We start from the raw sequence: 18616 nt of genomic DNA, 5'->3' as shown, positions 1-18616 counted from the left end.
TGGGATATTTTGAACAGAAAATGAATGGTGGTTACAAACAATGTTTTTTTTGTGCTATGATGAAAAGATCTAGTTTATTTACTACTGTTCTGCTTTATTTGCTTTCATTAGTTGTCCATTTTTAGAGAAGGGTTGAACTTCTGCCCTCCACCACCTCTTTCTCCATGTTAGGCCAGTTTATTTGACATCAGTAAGAAAAACTTCAAAGTGTTATCAGAACAGTTGAGGAAGTATCTTCCTTTGCAGAGGTGGAAGATTACTTTAGGAAAGGGAAGGTTATTACAGTGACAGATGAGTGAGGGGTGTTAAATCCCTGCCTGTCGCAGTAACTCGTGACAAACTCATCCCATTGTACGTTCAGCCTATTAAAAGCATTGTATGATTTACTGTATGATTTCCTTCCCCTACCCCTCACCTACTCCCTTTCTAACAAAATATCCTGGAGAGTGATACTTATGAGGAAGTGGAGGTAACATTTAGACATCATTATGGAGACTATAAATATGTTCTGAGAAAAAGGTGAACAGTAGCTCACTCTTTCTGTTGACCTGTGTGCCTTCTCTGATGTTAGAGAAATATTTATTTGTAAACAAATATTAACATGACTCAGCTGTAGGCCATTTAAACACCTGGATAAAAGGCTCAAAAATTTAAGAGAACTATTTATTTTATAAGTTGAGAATAGGATATACCCTCATTAAAACTGTTACAGTTTTGGGATGCCTGGGTGGCTCAGTTGGTTAAGCGTCTGCCTTCAGCTCAGGTCATGATCTCAGGGTTCTGGGATCAAGTCCCGCGTCGGGTTCCTTGCTCAGTGGGGAGCCTGCTTCTCCCTCTGCCTGCTGCTCCCCCTGCTTGTTCTCTCTCTATCTCTCTGACAAATAAATAAATAAATAAATAAATAAAATCTTTTTTAAAAAAAAAGGAAAACTGTTACAGTTTCAATCAAACCCTTATTATGAGAATGTATTTAGAGGCCTGGGTGTTTAGATTAAATCAAGAAAGGACACTTGTAATTTAAGTTGTCTTAAATTGTCTCTGTCCTTTCGGAGCAAGGTGTTTGTCATATAAAGACCATCATTTCCCACTCTGCCATTTTATGATGAAATCTAAAAGGTCTTTGTTTTTTGTCAGAACTGGTTGTTTTTCAGTTTCAATCCAGTATTCTTTTTATAATTTGATTTATTGTTCCTCTGTACTGTGACCTGCCATTTCTCAAAATAGGGTTTTGTTTTAAAAGATTAAGTGGATAGCTAAAGAAAAAAAATACTGGGGTGTGTATATGTATTTTAATTGATACATATATGTATGTAATTTTATAATAGATATCTGTAGCTAAGTTGCTAATTCAGCCTGATTATACATAGTATAGTTATAAGTAGTCGGGGCGCCTGGGTGGCTCAGTGGTTAAGCGTCTGCCTTCAGCTCAGGTCATGGTCCCTGGGTCCTGGGATCGAGCTCCACATTGGGCTCTCTGCTCAGCGGGGAGTCGGCTTCTCCCTTTCCCTCTGCCCCCCCAACTCATGTTCTCTACCTCAAATAAATAAAATTTAAAAAAAATAATAATTAGCTATTAAATTGCACTGAAAGCTAGAAAGACCTAACCAAAACCTCTTTAGAATGATCAGAACTTGTTCATGATCTGTATGATTCATGACATTGCTAGGAAATGACACTTATAAATTCCACATTATCTGAAATCACTTAAGAATGAATGGTTTCCTTTAAAACATTTATGAATAGTAAGTAGCTACTATTTAGTGATTTGTTTGACTCTTCTAAAATTGACTATCCATCGGTCTCTTACAGTTAAAATAACTTTGAAGACCTAGTGTTTAGAATTTAGGGTTAACTTTTGGTCCAACTACTGTGAGGCCCCAAATGGATTTGTAAATTCTACATGATTTGCAAGTTCTGGGCTACCATAGACCTCAATAGGTTGCTCAGTAGCTTTATTATACCATTCTTCCCCAATTTTAGGGGTAGCTACTTAAGTTTTGAGAATTATTGTGCTCACTGATTGATAATGTGTTTGATTCATTCCCTTCCCCAAGCCCTTACCCAGGGTAAAGGAAAAGTAGAAAAATGAAGTTACCTTACTTGGCTTATCATATTTGTGTTTGTGTTAGAATTTAAGGAAATATTTCTTAATTTTACTTTGTAAATAAAGATGTTTTATACTTATTAATATTTTAGAGAATACCATCTTAAGTATGCTTGAATATATTCAACATACATGAAATTTGTAAATTGGTTTCTTACAAAGAGGCTTATTGGATTGTTGAATTTTTGTCCTTTTAGGAATCTATTCGATGGTTAGAAGATGAAAAGGCTCTCCTAGAGATGACTGAAGAAGTAGACTATGATGTAGATTCATATGCTACTCAACTTGAAGCTATTCTTGAGCAAAAAATAGACATTTTAACTGAGCTGCGGGGTAATTCCTTTTTCATTTTAGTGCTTGAAATCTTCATCTTCGTATGTAATTGGTGGCAGGATTTCATACTGCAAGAGGATATCCGAAATAAAAATTATGGGCACCATTTAATACATTTCCAGAAGTATAAAGACAGACCAGTCATTCTGTTTTTTGTAAAAAAGAAACATGGAGTATCCTTTCAAGTGCTCTTTAGTTGTCTTTTTCTTTTAGGCATTTGAAAAGATAAAAGCATCTTATGATTAAAGAGGGAAAATGGATTTTAACAAATTTGTAAGTTTTATACACTCATTCAGATTTTTAGTTTGATAGGTCAGTGCTTGTCAGAATTATTTTGCTTAGATTAGGTCTATTCAGGACCATGCCTTCTGTAGCCTCCTATCTGCACCTGTGTCATGTCTTTCCTTTGAAGACTTGTTTTAAAAAATCAAGGGGAAGCTTTCAAGACCTTGAACAACTCAAGACCTTTCAACAATTATTCTTCCTACTTTGCGAATGGAGGGAAGCATGTGACTTACCCACATGCTATGTCTTTTTGGCTTTTTAAGTAGCTTATCTGTGTAGCTTCACATTCACATTTATTGTATGTACTTGTTTCTGAGGCATTGGCAAACTAGTTGTCTCCATTTATATGTGAATGGACATCTGTGTATGTGTACATGAAATGCAATGTGAAACCAGATTGAAATTGCTAGTTCTTAGCACCAAACTGGCTAATTTTTAAACTAGGTCCTTTGTGAAATTGGTTATTTGAAATCATATCGTATAGAGAGCCAGCAATGACTGTTTGCCCAATTCAGAATTGTTGGTACAAATGTAGAGTTTCTAGAACTTACTTTTGTTTTTCGTATTCTTCATATTCAAGCCTTGATTTAAAGTGTTTTGATCATTGTTCTTATCTGTCAGAACTCACAGGCAGCTTTTCTGTATGTATTTTATTCAGAACAGATCATAATGAATTGTAATTTTTTTCTTTGTAATATGTGGCATTCAACTTAGTTGTATCAAGTGTATCCATAACTTTGAAGAAATTACTGTCCAGCTATTGTATTTTTTTAGGAAAAACTTTTTTTTTTTACCATCCAGAGATAATTTTGGTATTAACATAAGAAGTTTGAGAGTTTTTATCTTATATTAACAGGTACGAGATCCCGAGATCCTTAAATTTCTTTCTGAATTTCAGAAGTTAATTTTTAAAATATCATTGTTCTTTGGAAGAGGGGAAAGAAATTGAGATTCGAACTGATAATCTCTTTCTTTTCTCCCAAAGGCCATAACCTGTGCACCATTAATACATTTTAAGTTGGGTAATTGTTGAGGTGCTGTCCTGTGCATTGTACATTGCTTACCAGCATCCTTGGTCTCTATTGACTAGATGACAGTGGCCACTAACCCAGTTGTGACAGTCAAAAAATATCTAGATATTATCAGATGTCAGGGGGGTGGTGGGAGAACATCACCCGTGATTAAGAACCACTGGTATAAAAGGAGATGAGATATTTCTCATCTTCACAGCTGACTTATTTGCCTCTTTCAATTTATTTACCTAGTTCTTATTCTTATGGGACTCTGAATTAATACATAATAGTAGGAATTGTAAGACCAAGAATATATTATCCTATAATCCTCCTTCCCCATTCCCTTTTACAATCCCTGATAAGGACAAAATGACGTTTCTTTTTAAAAATTCAAACATCTTTTGAAATTTCATGGCTTAAAAAGGTAAAATAGGCATGAGGAGTAGAAATTTCTTAATATTGAGGGAAGAAAAGTCTACTTTACAGTTTAATAAGATTCGGAGGCATCTGGCTGGCTTAGTAGGTAGAGCTGTGACTCTTGATCTCAGGTTTATGACTTTAAGCCCCACATGGGGCATAGAGATTACTTAAAAAAAAAAAGACTCAGTGTTTTTTTGAACATGACTGTACACATTTAACACACGTATATAGCCTGTCTGTACTCCAAAAGGAATTCAAATAAACGAAAATTCAACACTGTAAAATGTGCCAAACAGAACAGAAACCTGTTGAAGATATAGAAGAAAGTTATTTTCATGAATCCTTAAATAATGAAACTGTTGCTATAATTGAGTATTGTGTTTAGTTCTGAGTTTCTGGACAACAAAAAACAAAAGGAAAAATCCTGAGTTAATGCTCTAAAGTAAGGCAGCTGACTTGATAGGACCCATGAAGTTGTATACTGTATTGCATGCAATGCAGTACTTACTCTCTTGTTCTTTTCTTTTTTCCAAGATAAAGTGAAATCTTTTCGTGCAGCTCTACAAGAAGAAGAACAGGCCAGCAAGCAAATCAACCCGAAGAGACCCCGTGCCCTTTAAATCAGCATTTGCTGCTAAAGGATCCCCAGAACCCACACTGCTGTAACATACAATGGTTCAGCTGTAAGGGCCATTTGAAAGTTTGAAATTTTAAGTGTCTGTGGAAAATGTCTTGTCCCTTCACCTGAATGACATTTCAATTTTGTGAAACACTCCTTTGTCTACAAAATGCTTCTAGTCGAGGAGGCACAACCAAGATTTGGGAATAGTGAAGCATTTTGTTTCATTTACCCAGATAGTGATTTACTTTTGGAGATCCTTGCCAATTGTATTTTCTGTATGAAGTAAGGTTGTGGACTTGATCCAGCGGTGAAGAGTAGGGGGAAGCCACAGCATTTCCTTTTAACTTGGTTCAATTTTCGTAGCAAGACTGAGCAGTTTTAAATCCTTTGCGTGCATGCATACCTCATCAGTGATTGTACATACCTTGCCCCCTCCTAGAGACAGCTGTGCTCACCTATTCCTGCTTTGTGCCTTGACTAAGGCTTTTGACCCTAAATTTCTGAAGCACAGCCAAGATGAATTACATTCCTTAATTGTCATTGTAAATTACCTTTACTGTGTGTACATTTTTACTGTATTTGAGACATTTTTTTGTGTGTGACTAGTTAATTTTGCAGGATGTGCCATATCATTGAATGGAACTAAAGTCTGTGACAGTGGACATAGCTGCTGGACCATTCCATCTTATATGTAAAGAAATCTGGAATTATGATTTTAAAACCAGATAATGTGGTTATAATTTTCTTAGCATTTTCTTTGTAAAGAACTAAAATATAAACTAGTTGGTGTATAATAAAAAGTAACGAAATTCTGAGAAGAGTTTTATCTTAGGATAATACATATATATGCAGTGTGTGTTCCAGTGTGGTATTAACAGGACTAATAGTGCAATTTGATCCTTACCAATACCATTACTTAAGTTAAAGTGTCCATTAGCACCCCAAAATGTACCTCCTAAATGTACTGATAAAGGAAATTGGCTTCTGATGCATGAATATTTACATGTACACTGAAAGTAGTCCATAATAGAACTGTTAGTTTAAGCCAAGTGTAGACAGTACATAACTCCCTTGAGAAAGAATTAAGCTAAAAGAGGGTTGACTTTGCCTCAAAAGGCAGATCGAACCCAAGCCCCATCCATTACCTAAATGTGTGATGTTTCATCATTATTTGGTGAGAATCACCAAATTCTCGCCAATAAATTGGATTAGGGTATGCTGCTTTTTAAATGGTGGCACTTATTTTTACAGATTGCTACTCCAAGGAAGAAAACTGGCCACTTTTCATGTAAATATTTTGTTAAAAGATTTATATATCTCTCTAGGAGTTTTCCCTTAGTTCCTAGGATAGAGTCCAGGAGTAGATTAACAACAAAAAGTCTCCCAAGGATGTCTTGTTTTGATTTACTCAAAGGAACTACTGCTCATTCATTTGGGCCAAAGGGAAGCTATGAATAGAGAGTCACATGAGCCAGATTCCCTACTTCATTGTTCATAGAACCCAGAGGGTAGTTGTGGGAAATCCTAACACCATGGTGAAATGCTCCTCTGTAAACTTGAAATCTAGAACAAATGTAGATTTTCACAATGTGCTTATTAATAAATGATATCTATGGAATGAGTTTTAGAGATAATTTACTTCAGTACAATCACCTTTGTTTTGGAAGGGACTCAGGTTTTCTTGCAGTTGTAAGATATGTTCTTTTGTGGTATTTCAAAGAGAAGAGGAAGAATGGAGCAGATACTATTGACCTTGCAGAGGTTGCTTAAAAAAGTAGTTTTTGAGGCTAACCAACCTTCAGAGGGCAATAAAGAGATGTGAACTTGCTCATTTTAAAGCACAACAGATTACTCTTTATTAATTAAATAAGATGGATACTATCTCTGGAAGGTCTTATATTCAAATATGCCGCCTTATACTATAATGGCTTCATTCTGATCAGTAATCAAGGTCTTTAGAAAATTAATACCAGAAAAGATCTTGGTGGTATAGTCCAAACCTTCAGTTTTACAGATAGGGAAAACTGAAGGCCAGAAAAGGGACTAAAACTCAGTAGTTCACAGGGGAAGAGGAAATAGAGGGAAAGCTGAATTAATTCTTAAAGTTTTCCTATAAGTCTAGAGATGGTACAAATGAATTTTGCAAAGTAAGTAGTTTTGTGATATTAAAAAAACCTACTCTTGAGGTATATTTAATATTTATGTAACAAAAGTGGCTTGATGCAGCTATTATTTAAAGAATAATGAATTTTTTGGATCTGGGTTAAACATTCTTTCTCAGATTTCTTGAAAGCTGATATTCCTATTAATAAGTAATTATTTTATTTATATAGGAGTGTTCTACTATATCACTTTGAAGCCAGATTTCAAAAAAATCTGTTTAGGTAAACAACTTCCTTCCTAGGTTTACTCAGTGTACCTATGTTAAAATAATTTGGAAGCAGTCTTTCTATTAAGTTAGGTTTTAAAAAAGTTATCAAGATATTTTTATTAATTTCCTTATATAAATAAAATAATCAGGTACTATAATTCTTTATTAAAGGACATTAACAACGCTTAGTATTATATTGATAATGATTTAAACATAGTAGCTAGTTAAGACTTGTTTAGGGCATCTATTGACATTGTCAACCGGCCATTTTAAAAATAGCTTAAAACTAAGCATCAGTATATGAAAAAAGACACTGGCACTTTATTTTCCAGAAGTCACATGAATACTGAGAGCCTCTAGTTATGAGAAAATGGCTGGTTGAGATGTTTATTTGTTTTAAATAAGTTGAAGGGCAGAATTTGAACTGTAAAGCCAGTTTTGATTTACAAAACCCTTTGAAATTTTGTTAAACCTGTGGCTTTCCCCAAGAAAACACATACTATCTATAGTTCATTCCATTCCAGTTGAGCATGCTCATTCCACAGTTAAGGAACCATGCCCAGAAGCCATGTGCCTGGCACCGCCGCATGGTGGCGGTAGCGGACTCACGTTTACCCAGAGCCCGCTGGAGCCTGTGCTGCTACAGGACAGCTTCGGCACAGGCAGGGAGTGAAAGCAGCTGTGTAAGAGAAACAGAAGAAAGGAGAGACGCAAAATAAGCAGTTGTTTTATTGTGCACATGAATAAAAAGAAATCGTATGGGAAATATGTGACTGAGTTAAGCATGTTTTAACTTTTTTACTATTTAAGGGACAAAGGCCTACACAGGTCCTCATATAATATATAACAGAAAATAGAACAGTACCATCTTTATACAGTAACCTGTTAGAAATGGTAAGTTTAAGTGTAAAGTTGTGCGTGCCTGCGGCTCTTCAAGATTATCATGCATAGATTGGACCCTGCCCTATGTTAGATATTAAAAACACACCACAACCAAAAAACACTCGGGTACTTAGAATTGACTGACTTACTACCATGAGAATTCAGAGTAATAAATGGTGACAGTAGTAGTATTAAGTCAAAACTAGTCAAGCACATAGTGTTCCAGGGAAGCAAAGGCATAGTTCATCTTCTCAAATTATTAAAAATACGTAATTCCAGTTTCTTGTTCTTGAGTTTGGAAAATTCTGTTTTCCAGATACCTAAGAAAAATGTATACCTTCTGCATTGAATCCATGTAGCAATCTGAAAAAAGAAACCAAAATGAGATGGTATTGAAAGGTAATTTATTGCATGTAACAATGCATAGTTCCTATACCACGAATTCCAAAACAAACACATCAGCAAACCTCTGAAGCCCACCCACTCCTAACAGTAGTCATTATAGAAATGTCATTCTTCAATTAAATTTGCAAGATATATATTGGTTAAAATCACATTTTCTTGCCTCTTTTGTCACAGCCTATGTGTCTTAAGTTATGGTGAATTTGACCAAATTATCTTAGACCTCTACTATCCAGACATAAGAGCTCACTGGCGCTTGTTCTATTTCAACATGGTAAGTGAACAGGAAGCTGTTTGGAACTAGAGACAGAAGAAAAATGAGTGGGTAATCTTAATGTTCACTTTTCCCTCTCTGGGCTCACTATTACTCAGGTTCCAATTAAGTACTTAACACATTGCTTTTCTCTCCATACCTTTGTTACCTATTGGATGCTAATTAGCAAACTGCATATGCTTAATAACCTTGAAGAAATTTGGTGAGAATTAAAGTAAGATGAAATATTTCTGTATAGACCTGAGATGATTTTCAGGATGGCCCACAGGAACAGCTGAAGATGGATTAGAATGTTTGAAAAAGGAAGATAGGTACTTATGAGTGATGTTCAACTCCTAGGATTAACCTCTGATGAAGACTCAGTAGTACTGCTAGCCTGCCAATATAAAATATAAACCCCATCTGTCTTATATGGAACTGTGCTGCCAGCTTAGAAAAGTCAAACCAATTACTTTTATAACAATCTACCCTCATTTTTTATTCAGCTCCTAGAACAGGGACGTTCTAAACATGAAATGACTAAATAGGCAAAAACTGTTAAGTAAGTGATAGTTTATTAGGAAATCAAAGTGTTAGTGCTTAAAAACAGTGAGTATAGGTAATTGAAGGCTTATTCTGCTTTCATAAGACTAATTTGCTTAATTCAAGGAAAACATTTTGGTCTGCACTGCCCCATTAATTATGACACCCTTCTTTTATTTTAGGTGTGTAGAACTTGCCTCAGTCGACAAAATAAGTAACTATATTATTAAACCAGTTAGAACTGAAAACCAGGTATGATTGTAATTGACATTATTTCATGTGTAGGATCTATTTAACAATAACTCTTCCCGGTACAGAAAAAGAATGAGATTCAATGACATGTATTATGCTGCTTCTACCTTACAGGCTACTTTGAAGACACACACTATTAAGACTAACTATGAATGGGATTTGGGGGAGGAGGCTGAAGGGGAGGAGCACACATACCACAACACACATTGACACAGAGGCTATCTCCAGGCTCGGACTGTTCTTTATTACTGTTCTTAAAATGTTCATTCTGCTGCAGCTAACTAGCCTCCATCTTCTACACCAAATACTATTCCATACTATGGAAGTGCTATGCAATAACCCCAGGTAGCACCTTACACCGCTTAAAAGCCTTTAAATCTCTAATCGGAAGGTGTCACAGTAAAGAAATGTAAACACTTAGGAAAAAAGAACAATGTAATTACCTGATGAAGTCATCTATGTCCATGGAACGGGCCCGCTTGTCACTAAAACCTGTGCTGGTTAGGATTTGCTGTATTTTATCTGCTATGCTGAAATCTTCTGGTATTATCTATCAATATAAGATTCAGAATAAATGAACAACATATCTTTAATGAAGTCATGTTGGCTCTTTTTTGTTTTTTTTAGTTCAGTAACTGATAAAATAGTCACCTTTATCTGCTCATGGCAGTCTGAAAAGCCTATTTTTGCAGATCAGACTTGGACCTCTAATTAAGTGGTTAATCTTCAGCACATACCAAATACTCAGAAAACTTTGAATGAGTTAAACCTGTATACTGCCCTTTTTCTTAAAAATTCTGAAATAGTTTCAGGAGTAAGGTACTTCATGTCAAAAAATAAAGCTATAAACTGAATTTTATAGCAACTGTTACTCCTTTAAAAATATCTTACATTTTCTTGGCACAAATTTAATTTTATCAGCCAGTTTTTCTCAAAGAGATGACCTCCAACCCTGGGGAATATTAAATATTTCGTACCTCACATCCTTCCTCCAAAGATTTTTCTTAATCCAGTTTAATATTTTCCTACCTAGGCAGTTGTTAATGACTTTATCCATAAAAAAGAAAATGAAGGTAGCAATAGGATATATTAAACCATACAAGATCTGAGTCAAAAAATGCAATGGAAATTTGCTTTTATCTTTCTGCTCTGTTTAATTAATTTGAAAGAACTAAAAAGTTATCAGACATCACAGTTATGTATATGGCTATGTGTATGTGTGCTGACACATACAAAATTGGTTAAAGAAAATGTTGCACAGATAATAAAGAGGCATGACGCTTACAACAAAAAATCTGCTATTCAGCCTATACTTTAATTATTTCAATTTCTGGGTATTAAAAAAAGTTACTGAGAAAATGGTAACTTTAAATTGAATTGCTACATGAGCAACAAACAAGGCAATTCAGAGCATAGCAAATGGTACATAATTTGAGCTGAGCAAGCTACACATGCCTAAAGCTTTGGGAAAATTATGACTCAATTGAATTTCTTTTTATGTCTAAAAACAACTGTCTAGTTAAAGAAGCTCAAGTGGAGTAATCAAGGCCACTCGGATCTATTCCAAGAATACACAGTAGTATTGACCTATTAGTTCAAGTTAAGGTCGTGCTAGTTACACATCACTTTTAAGGATCCTATGGAATGTACCAAATTAAGAATCAAGTGATGAAAAATGAAAAGAAGTAGAGGAACATTTTAAAACAAATCGGAACCACAGAGACAACAGAAATATTTTTTGCTTACAATATTATGGATCGAACAGTGAATTCTGTAGTTTTTTTCCAACAGCTGTTGTACTGCGCTTGACCTATAGCATAAAGAAGCGATATTGCTATTATTCCAAAATCAGAGATTGTAATTTCCTTTCAGTTTATTATAAAGTTAAATGTATGTTCCATGTAGTAAAATTAAGGGACTAAAAAGACATTGAATATTAAGAAACAATCACAAACTAGTTATATTTAAAAAGTAAAGTTCTAATAAAAATCTCTGAAATTCTTAACATCACCTAAATTCAAAACATCACCTAAAAAAAAAAAAGGTGAAATAACGGCTTTTAGAACCTCTTTTGCCCTTGGGCTTCAAATTGCTATTTAAAAATATTTCCAAGTTAATAAAATTGCATGAATTTTTCACAAGTGTTGAAAGGAAAAATGAGACAGATGTGTGATTTTTGTTTTTTCCTGTTTTGCCAAAAAACCTGATGTAATTCCAAATTCCAGGAACTTTTTTTTTTAATTTTTTTTCCCCCCCCCCCCCCCCAAAGTACAAAGTTAGTGAAAAAGGAAAAGTGTGTCTGGACATGGGTAATCTTTATGCTTTAGGGTATCTGTTCAGGATAAGGACCAAATTCTATCACTTAGCACAGTTCCTACAGCACTGGTCCTTCCCATACCATAAATGAGTAAAAGACTCACTTAAATGCAGCAGAGAGTGTCTTGTTTTTCCTAACGAAGGTGATCCTTACTAGGCCATCCCATTCCTGAAACAGAAGATGGATCATTTCTTAAAAATATCCAACCTTGCCTATGTCTCCTAGGTATTGTCTTTTAATATATAAAACTGAAAGAACCTTCTGGAGTGATGAAAATATTGTGTATTTTGATCTGGCTGACCCATGCAAAAAATACGGTATGTACTTGATTTTTGGCACTTCTGTCCACCTCACTGAAAATTTTATCCTCAATTTTAAAAATTAGAAAAAAAAATTGTTCCACATCTGAACAAAGAACACTGTGACATTTATTTAAATCAAAGTACCATTTTCAAAAAACAATTCAAGGGGTGCCTGGGTGGCTCAGTCCTTACGCGTCTGCCTTCGGCTCAGGTCATGATCCCAGCGTCCTGGGATCGAGCCCCGCATCGGGCTTCCTGCTTGGCGGGAAGCCTGCTTTTCCCTCTCCCTCTCCCTCTCCCCCTACTTGTGTTCCCTCTCTCGCTGTGTCTCTGTCAAATAAATAAAATCTTTAAAAAAAAACAAACATAATTCAAAACAGACATGATTTAATAGCCTATGCAACATACCTAAACCACCCTACAGGAGTAATTAACAAACCACTCCATTACCAAGTACTGACCACACAAGTAATCAAGTTTTTATCCAAAGAGACTGCAGTATGGTTTTACATCAAGTGATGCAACTTCTTTTTAAATTGCAGAAATACGAATTATGATTAAAAAGTGTTATTCATAATATTGCTCTAACAACTACCTTCATTTTATCTTGTTTTCTGAGTCATACTCAAATATTCTGTAGCTATACTCGATAGCAAAATGCAAAGGCATTCCAAGCTGTACTTTTTTGCAAACATTTTCCATGCTTTTTTGTGCTCTTCACAATGATCTTACATCCAAATATTCCATCTACTCCCAACATAGGGATGTCATAATTAGCATTTTCCTGTCTGGACATTTAGGTTAACTCAGTATTTTTCTGCTGCTAGAGACACACATCTTCCAGCTTGGTCTTTTTTTCCTCCTTTACTGAACGACCTAGTACTTCAACCTCACCTGAAAATTGATAGGTGGTGGTGGATTCTTAGGTTCTATTCTTACAACACTGGATTCTACCTTGGGTGGTGGCCTGAAGTTATTCTTTCCAACCTGTTAATTAGAAAATAAGGAGTCCTCTCAAAAAGAGTTTTAAATTAGTAATCAAATATGCTTTCCTCACAGAAGGCACAACTAGATGCTCACAGATGAGGTAAGCCACATTATTTCACTAACAGTCACTTACTTTCATCAGATGGTCCACACGTGCTAACAGCTGTGTATTGATTGAGAGTCTGCAGTATAATTTATCTCCAGGCTTTGCAACTAGTCTGAGAGCAAATTCTCTTTGAAACATAAGTACAGCACATCTGAAGAGATAGTAGAAAAGGAATAAGGAAAATGGTTACTTTTAACTATAAAGGTATTTCAACTTCAATTAATTTTCTTGGGTGGGAAATAGAACAAAGCAGTATCTGTGGTTAATGAGAATTCATTCAGCTGATTAGAAGGCAGAACACTTTCAGCTTCAGCTTTATTACCACAAAATGAGCCAGCTGGCTTTTCATTTTATAATGGCTACACCACTAACTCCTTGCACATGTAAGCCCTCTGTGTTCAGATAAGCACTAGTCCATTATCCCTTCTAGGGGAAAAAACAAAACAAAACTCAAACAAAATCAGCTCGGCAGCCCAATGGGATTTATGGGGAAGCAAACACCCTTATGGAAGAGCTGACACAAGAGAGGTTGTGACACTGGTGTCCTGATTTCCCAAGTTAAAGAACATGGACGTTGGAAAGCAATGCAGAGGCTTTTTGGAGACTCTTGAATAGGAAAAGGGCATCTTCAAAGCTGGGCTTTGACTTTGAAACTTTTTTGACAACGAGTCACACTAAGAAATACATTTGACATTGCAACCTACGCCACAAATATCTGTACGTATATGTTTTATGTAACTTAAGCAAAAGTTTCACAAAACTGTAATCACCTGGGCCACATACAATGAATGCCCTCTGATATACTCTATTCCATGTCATTAAAAAAAAATGGTCACGACTCAATAAATTTACAACCAGTAAGGGGTTTCTGAATTGCAGTTTGAAAACCCCTGTTATATAATGTGCCTAGTGACTAGTTCGGAGGCTGTTGAGACGTAAGGTAATAAAGACTCTGACCTGGACTAATGGCAAGAGTATTAGAAAACAGGGAAAGGCCATTTGGTCTCAGAAGCAGGACTTACACTGTACCTCCCCCCAAAAGTCTGTCAACTGAATAAAAAAGAGAGAGAAAGACCTCCACACAAATAGATATTTTCTACAAAACACATTCTCCAATAGTTTTTTAATTGAATTAACTATCATCTTTGGCTGTCTCTGTTCACGGCCTAAAATTTGGTGGTAATTTTGGTCTTTTTGTCACAAACCTGAAAAAAGGTCGGTGCAGCAACAGCTTGAAGACAAAGGGGGAAGAGATCTGTAAGAGAATTAACTAGTTATTTCTAGGAAAGACACATCACAAACATTTTGTATAATGTTCCCAACAATTTGAAAACATACCTGATATGGCAAATTTGCCACACAAGCATCGAAGAATGGTAGATCTGTTTTCAACACGTCACCCACCAGTACTTGAAGTTTGCTGGCCAGAGGCCTAATAATAAGAAAAAGAGCAATTAAAAAAGAGTACTGTTTCATGAGATTGAAATGCACTTTAATTCTATCATGCATACTCATACTCACGTGCCCTGAACTCTTTTGTGAAGTTCTGCTACTAGCCTTGGGTCAAGTTCACAGGCAATTACCTACATTAAAAAAAAAAAAAGTATTTGGGGGTTAATTATGGAGCATAAATCTTGTTATCTCAGTCCTAACTCCTACATGATTAACATGAATCAAACTTTTTTCACCAATTCTACCTCCAATTTTCCTTCAATTCTACTCTACCATTTCAAATAACAAAGAACACCATTCAGAAAAACAGACTGTGCTCTGAGTGGCCCCTGTTCAAACGGCTCCCACTCTTACCGGGCTCTGGTAAGGCAGTTCCCTCCTTGTGCCCCTTGAGGCCTTTGGACGGTAACTGTTTCCTGCTGTCGCTAGCCCATGGGTATTCCAGTAATGCCTACTGGCTCTCTTAATCCCATTCCTACATTTTGGATCCATTCAACTGGAAACTGGGTCAGCCAGAACACACAGAAGCCACCAGCAACGGCCAGGTGGCATCCCAATCTCATGGTGCAGCTCTTTAGATCTCCTCCTCTAGGTTCCAATACTCCAGCCTCCTTGCTTTGTCCCCCGAGCCTAGAGGTGGTAGCTCCTCTTTGTAATTATTATTTTGGGGCTACTTCAGTGTTCCCATTTTATTCTTTTAGTCATCTAACAACAACATAAACAACTCCCTATATTAAATACCCTGTATTGAAAAATCAAATGTGGTTTCTGTTTTCCTTTTTTTTTTTTAAGATTTTATTTATTTATTTGACAGAGAGAGACAGCCAGAGAGGGAACACAAGCAGGGGGAGTGGGAGAGGGAGAAGCAGGCTTCCCGCGGAGCAGGGAGCCCGATGCGGGGCTCGATCCCAGGACCCCGGGTTCACGACCTGAGCCGAAGGCAGACGCTCAACGACTGAGCCACCCAGGCGCCCCTCTGTTTTCCTGATTAATACATCCCATATTCTCTTTTTTGTAATCCATTTTTTGAAATGGAGATATAGTTGACATTATAACGTTATATTAGTTTCAGGTGTACAACATAACATGTATATACTGCAAAATATGTATATATTGTGAAAAAGTCTAGTTAGCATCCATTGCCACACATATTTATACATAAAATATTTTTTGTCTCGTGATGAGAACTTTTAAGATCTACTCTCTTAGCAGCTTTAAAATATACATACGATACAGTTGCTAACTATAGCGACCATGCTGTACATTCCATTCCCATGACTTACTCATTTTATAACTGGAAGTTTGCATTTTTGACCACTTTTATCCATTTTGCCCATATTTGTTAAGATAAAGCTGTTAGCAAAGTATCAAGGGTTGCTGTTAAAGTAACACCAATTAATTAAAATAGATTTCTATTTGTAAACCAGGTGAGCTTGCTCACATAGTCATTTCTGATACCAAAACACAAAATTCCCTTTTTACCTTTTTTGCCTTTTCTAGCAACTTTACAGTCATATTGCCAGTTCCAGGTCCAACTTCCAGCACCACGTCCGTTGGTCTTAAGGCAGCCTGCAAGCACGCACAACCACTTTAGCTTTACTGGCACATCTGAGCACATCATTTATTTTACACATTTATTTACACATTTATTTTATCTTTGCTCAAAAGCACGTGGTTAAAGCGATCTTATTCTGACTCCACGTCTGTGAGATTCCTTCATGATCTATGTGCTTGACAAAATTTTCTCATTAACATTAGGTGCAAGTGGAAATCTGTCATCTCTCCTAAGCTGGGGCCATAGTTAGGAGTCAGAAAACTTTATAGGAGTCAGAAAAGCAGGAATAGCAGTTCTTTCTGGGAATGGCTTTCTGTCTTCTACCTCAGAAATGACTCCAACAGCATCTTTTTACCAACTCTTATTATCAGTAAGTTCAAACAAGAAAGGACTGCATATGATGATCTTGCCTGAGAATCACAGCATGTTGTACTGGGATTTCTCAATTTTCAACCCATGTATGGTTTCAGGGATAGGAATACCTAGAAACTGTACAGAAACCCGGGTGTCTGTATGGCACAAAGCTGCAGTGTTCTGTGTGCACAGCTTTCATCAGATGCTCAAAGGAAATCCATGAGCCAAAAAGGTTAAAAAATTAGGCCCTCGTTTGGCCAACAACACTACGTCAAGATGGTAGAGTCTCTAAATATGTAATGTTCTCTCTATGGCTCCAGGATGCCTCCTTTGTAACCGAGAATGTAATCTGTACCACATATATTTCATGTTAAGGCACTCAATCATCCACAACAGTAAGAGAACATCCACTACCCATGCCAGAAGAATACTCCAAAGGGCTTATATGAGGCACTGGATTGTACCATGTAAGTTTCTCTGTGGAAAAAACTTCCTAAGCTGTCATTATGACATCTTTTTAGGCTCTGGAGTAAATAAAAACTAACAGTGATAGATGGTGTCTAGAAAAAAGTGATTAGGAATAGAAAATAATTTGGAATTGAACAAGTACAAACGTCCAGCTATGAAGTAAATAATCTACAGAAAGAATTTGGAGCCTGGGGAAACTCAGACCCACAGAATAAAGCAAATCACGCCAAAGTCAGCCTATGAATCCCAGACAATTCTTCAATTCATTCTACAAATATATAGAGAGCATCTATTTTGTGACAGACATCCTCTGTGCGCTGAAGTATTCCTAAGAACAAAATCAATAACCCAGCAACTCTCTCCTTTTCTCTTCCACACCCACCTTATCGATAATGCTGTTAACAATGAGAGGATTTTTCAAAATGTGCTGCCCAATCCCCGTGTTGAACATGAGTCCTGGAAGAAAACACGAAAGAGCCTTAATTTCCCAAGGAAACGTAGACCTTAGACCGTTCCAGAGAAGAAAGCAGGGTGGCTGGGGTTAGATCTCTGCGCCGAGAGCCACCATCGAACGTCACGCTTGGAGCCGAGGTGACACCCTGCTTTAAGTCCACCCCTCCTGCAGGAAAGGAAGGCAGAGGCGGCGCAAGGCCTGCCGCCGGCGATCCGGGAGCGCCGCCGCCACAGGCCTTACTGTCCCGGCCCAGATCTGGGTCCGTGTCCCCGAACAGGTTCTGCCGGATGATCAGACCTGAACACAGCCCCCTCCCGGCTGTCCCCACCTCCCGCGCTCTTCAGCTCCCGGCTCTCTTTGAGCCGCTCGCGGCGGCGACCGCTCGTCCCGGACTTGATCTTCGGCATCACCGCGGGCTCAGACGCACAGGTTTGGAGAGCAGAGTGGACCAAAGTCGGCTACCCAGCACCACACGTTGGAACTTCCACCCCGGCACTGCCGGCACCACTCCCCGCCACGTGGGGGAGGGGCGAGGGCCCAGCCCCCGTTCGCCGTGGGCTCCGCCCCCAGAGAGGGGACGGACCTTGGAGCCCCGTGGCCGCCGGGAATTGTAGTCATGAGGCGGAGGAAGCCCTAAACTCGAGAGACTAAGGATCCCAGAAGACACCGCGCCGCTGATCCTGGCTGTTTGGATTGGCTAGTTTAGAGTCGGGGTGGGGCCTCTCGCCCGGGTCGGCGCGGAGTTGGTCGGGTAAGTTTTGGGGTGGTGCTCTCGAAGATGTGGAGGCGGTTTAAATTATATCGTGCCGTTAGGAGTGTAGATATTTCGTCAAGCCAGGTGCTGGGACCCGCGAAATCCAAAGGTTTCTTTCTGTCCTGTGCCTCGCTCCCGTTTTCCAGCAAACTCTGGGGTGGGGAACCAAGGGTCTTGGGATAAGGAGCTTGCGCCCTTGCGCAAGTGACTTCGCTGCTTGGGTTGGGGAGGACCTCCCGAGAATGTAACAGATCTTTACTTCCCCTAGGGCTCCTAGTTGCTTTGCTTCCTTTTGTGCCATTGATTCATTCCCCAAACGTTTATCGGACTCCAGCTGCGATTAAACACTACTGGGTGCTGTAGATTCAAAGTTAAATAAAACTGCTC

General features: G+C 37.6%; 2 protein-coding genes across 5 annotated transcripts in view; one reads left to right on the top strand and one right to left on the bottom strand.

Annotated features, from left to right (window-relative positions):
- KIF2A (kinesin family member 2A) overlaps positions 1–9557 on the top strand; it is a 75442-nt gene extending 65885 nt beyond the window's left edge. For 3 of the 4 annotated variants that reach the window (XM_032404361.1, XM_032404360.1, XM_032404358.1), the window contains 2 exons: positions 2302–2437; positions 4690–9557. In XM_032404361.1, the coding sequence (XP_032260252.1) occupies positions 2302–2437; positions 4690–4775 (222 nt within the window). In that variant the 3' untranslated portion in view covers positions 4776–9557. The remainder of the gene's footprint in view (positions 1–2301; positions 2438–4689) is intronic. The other variant, XM_032404359.1, reaches the window with a different exon arrangement.
- Positions 7860–18070, bottom strand: DIMT1 (DIMT1 rRNA methyltransferase and ribosome maturation factor). Its single transcript, XM_032404362.1, has 12 exons — positions 17804–18070; positions 17404–17477; positions 16127–16213; positions 14714–14775; positions 14531–14624; positions 14398–14447; positions 13220–13343; positions 12994–13086; positions 11901–11965; positions 11227–11290; positions 9924–10030; positions 7860–8393 (listed from the first exon to the last, which is right to left on the bottom strand). Exons 1-12 carry the CDS (start codon positions 17880–17882, stop codon positions 8351–8353), a joined length of 942 nt encoding a protein of 313 aa, XP_032260253.1. The 5' UTR covers positions 17883–18070; the 3' UTR covers positions 7860–8350.
- Between the last annotated feature and the right edge of the window lie 546 nt (positions 18071–18616).

Source organism: Phoca vitulina, unplaced genomic scaffold (genome assembly GCF_004348235.1).
Source record: "Phoca vitulina isolate PV1807 unplaced genomic scaffold, GSC_HSeal_1.0 scaffold6, whole genome shotgun sequence".
In the NCBI taxonomy this organism is placed as follows: Eukaryota; Metazoa; Chordata; class Mammalia; order Carnivora; family Phocidae; genus Phoca; species Phoca vitulina.
This window is presented reverse-complemented; position numbering and strand designations above follow the sequence as displayed.

Bases quoted from the DNA above. Each gene is read 5' to 3' on its own strand.
- DIMT1 (XM_032404362.1), bottom strand. From the start codon at position 17,882: ATGCCGAAGATCAAGTCCGGGACGAGCGGTCGCCGCCGCGAGCGGCTC. The intron at 16,214-17,403 runs GTGGGTGTGGAA...GCGTGCTTGCAG, and splicing joins TTAACAGCATTATCGATAAG to GCTGCCTTAAGACCAACGGA. The intron at 11,966-12,993 runs GTGAGGTTGAAG...CTTCTGTTTCAG, and splicing joins CACCACCTATCAATTTTCAG to GAATGGGATGGCCTAGTAAG.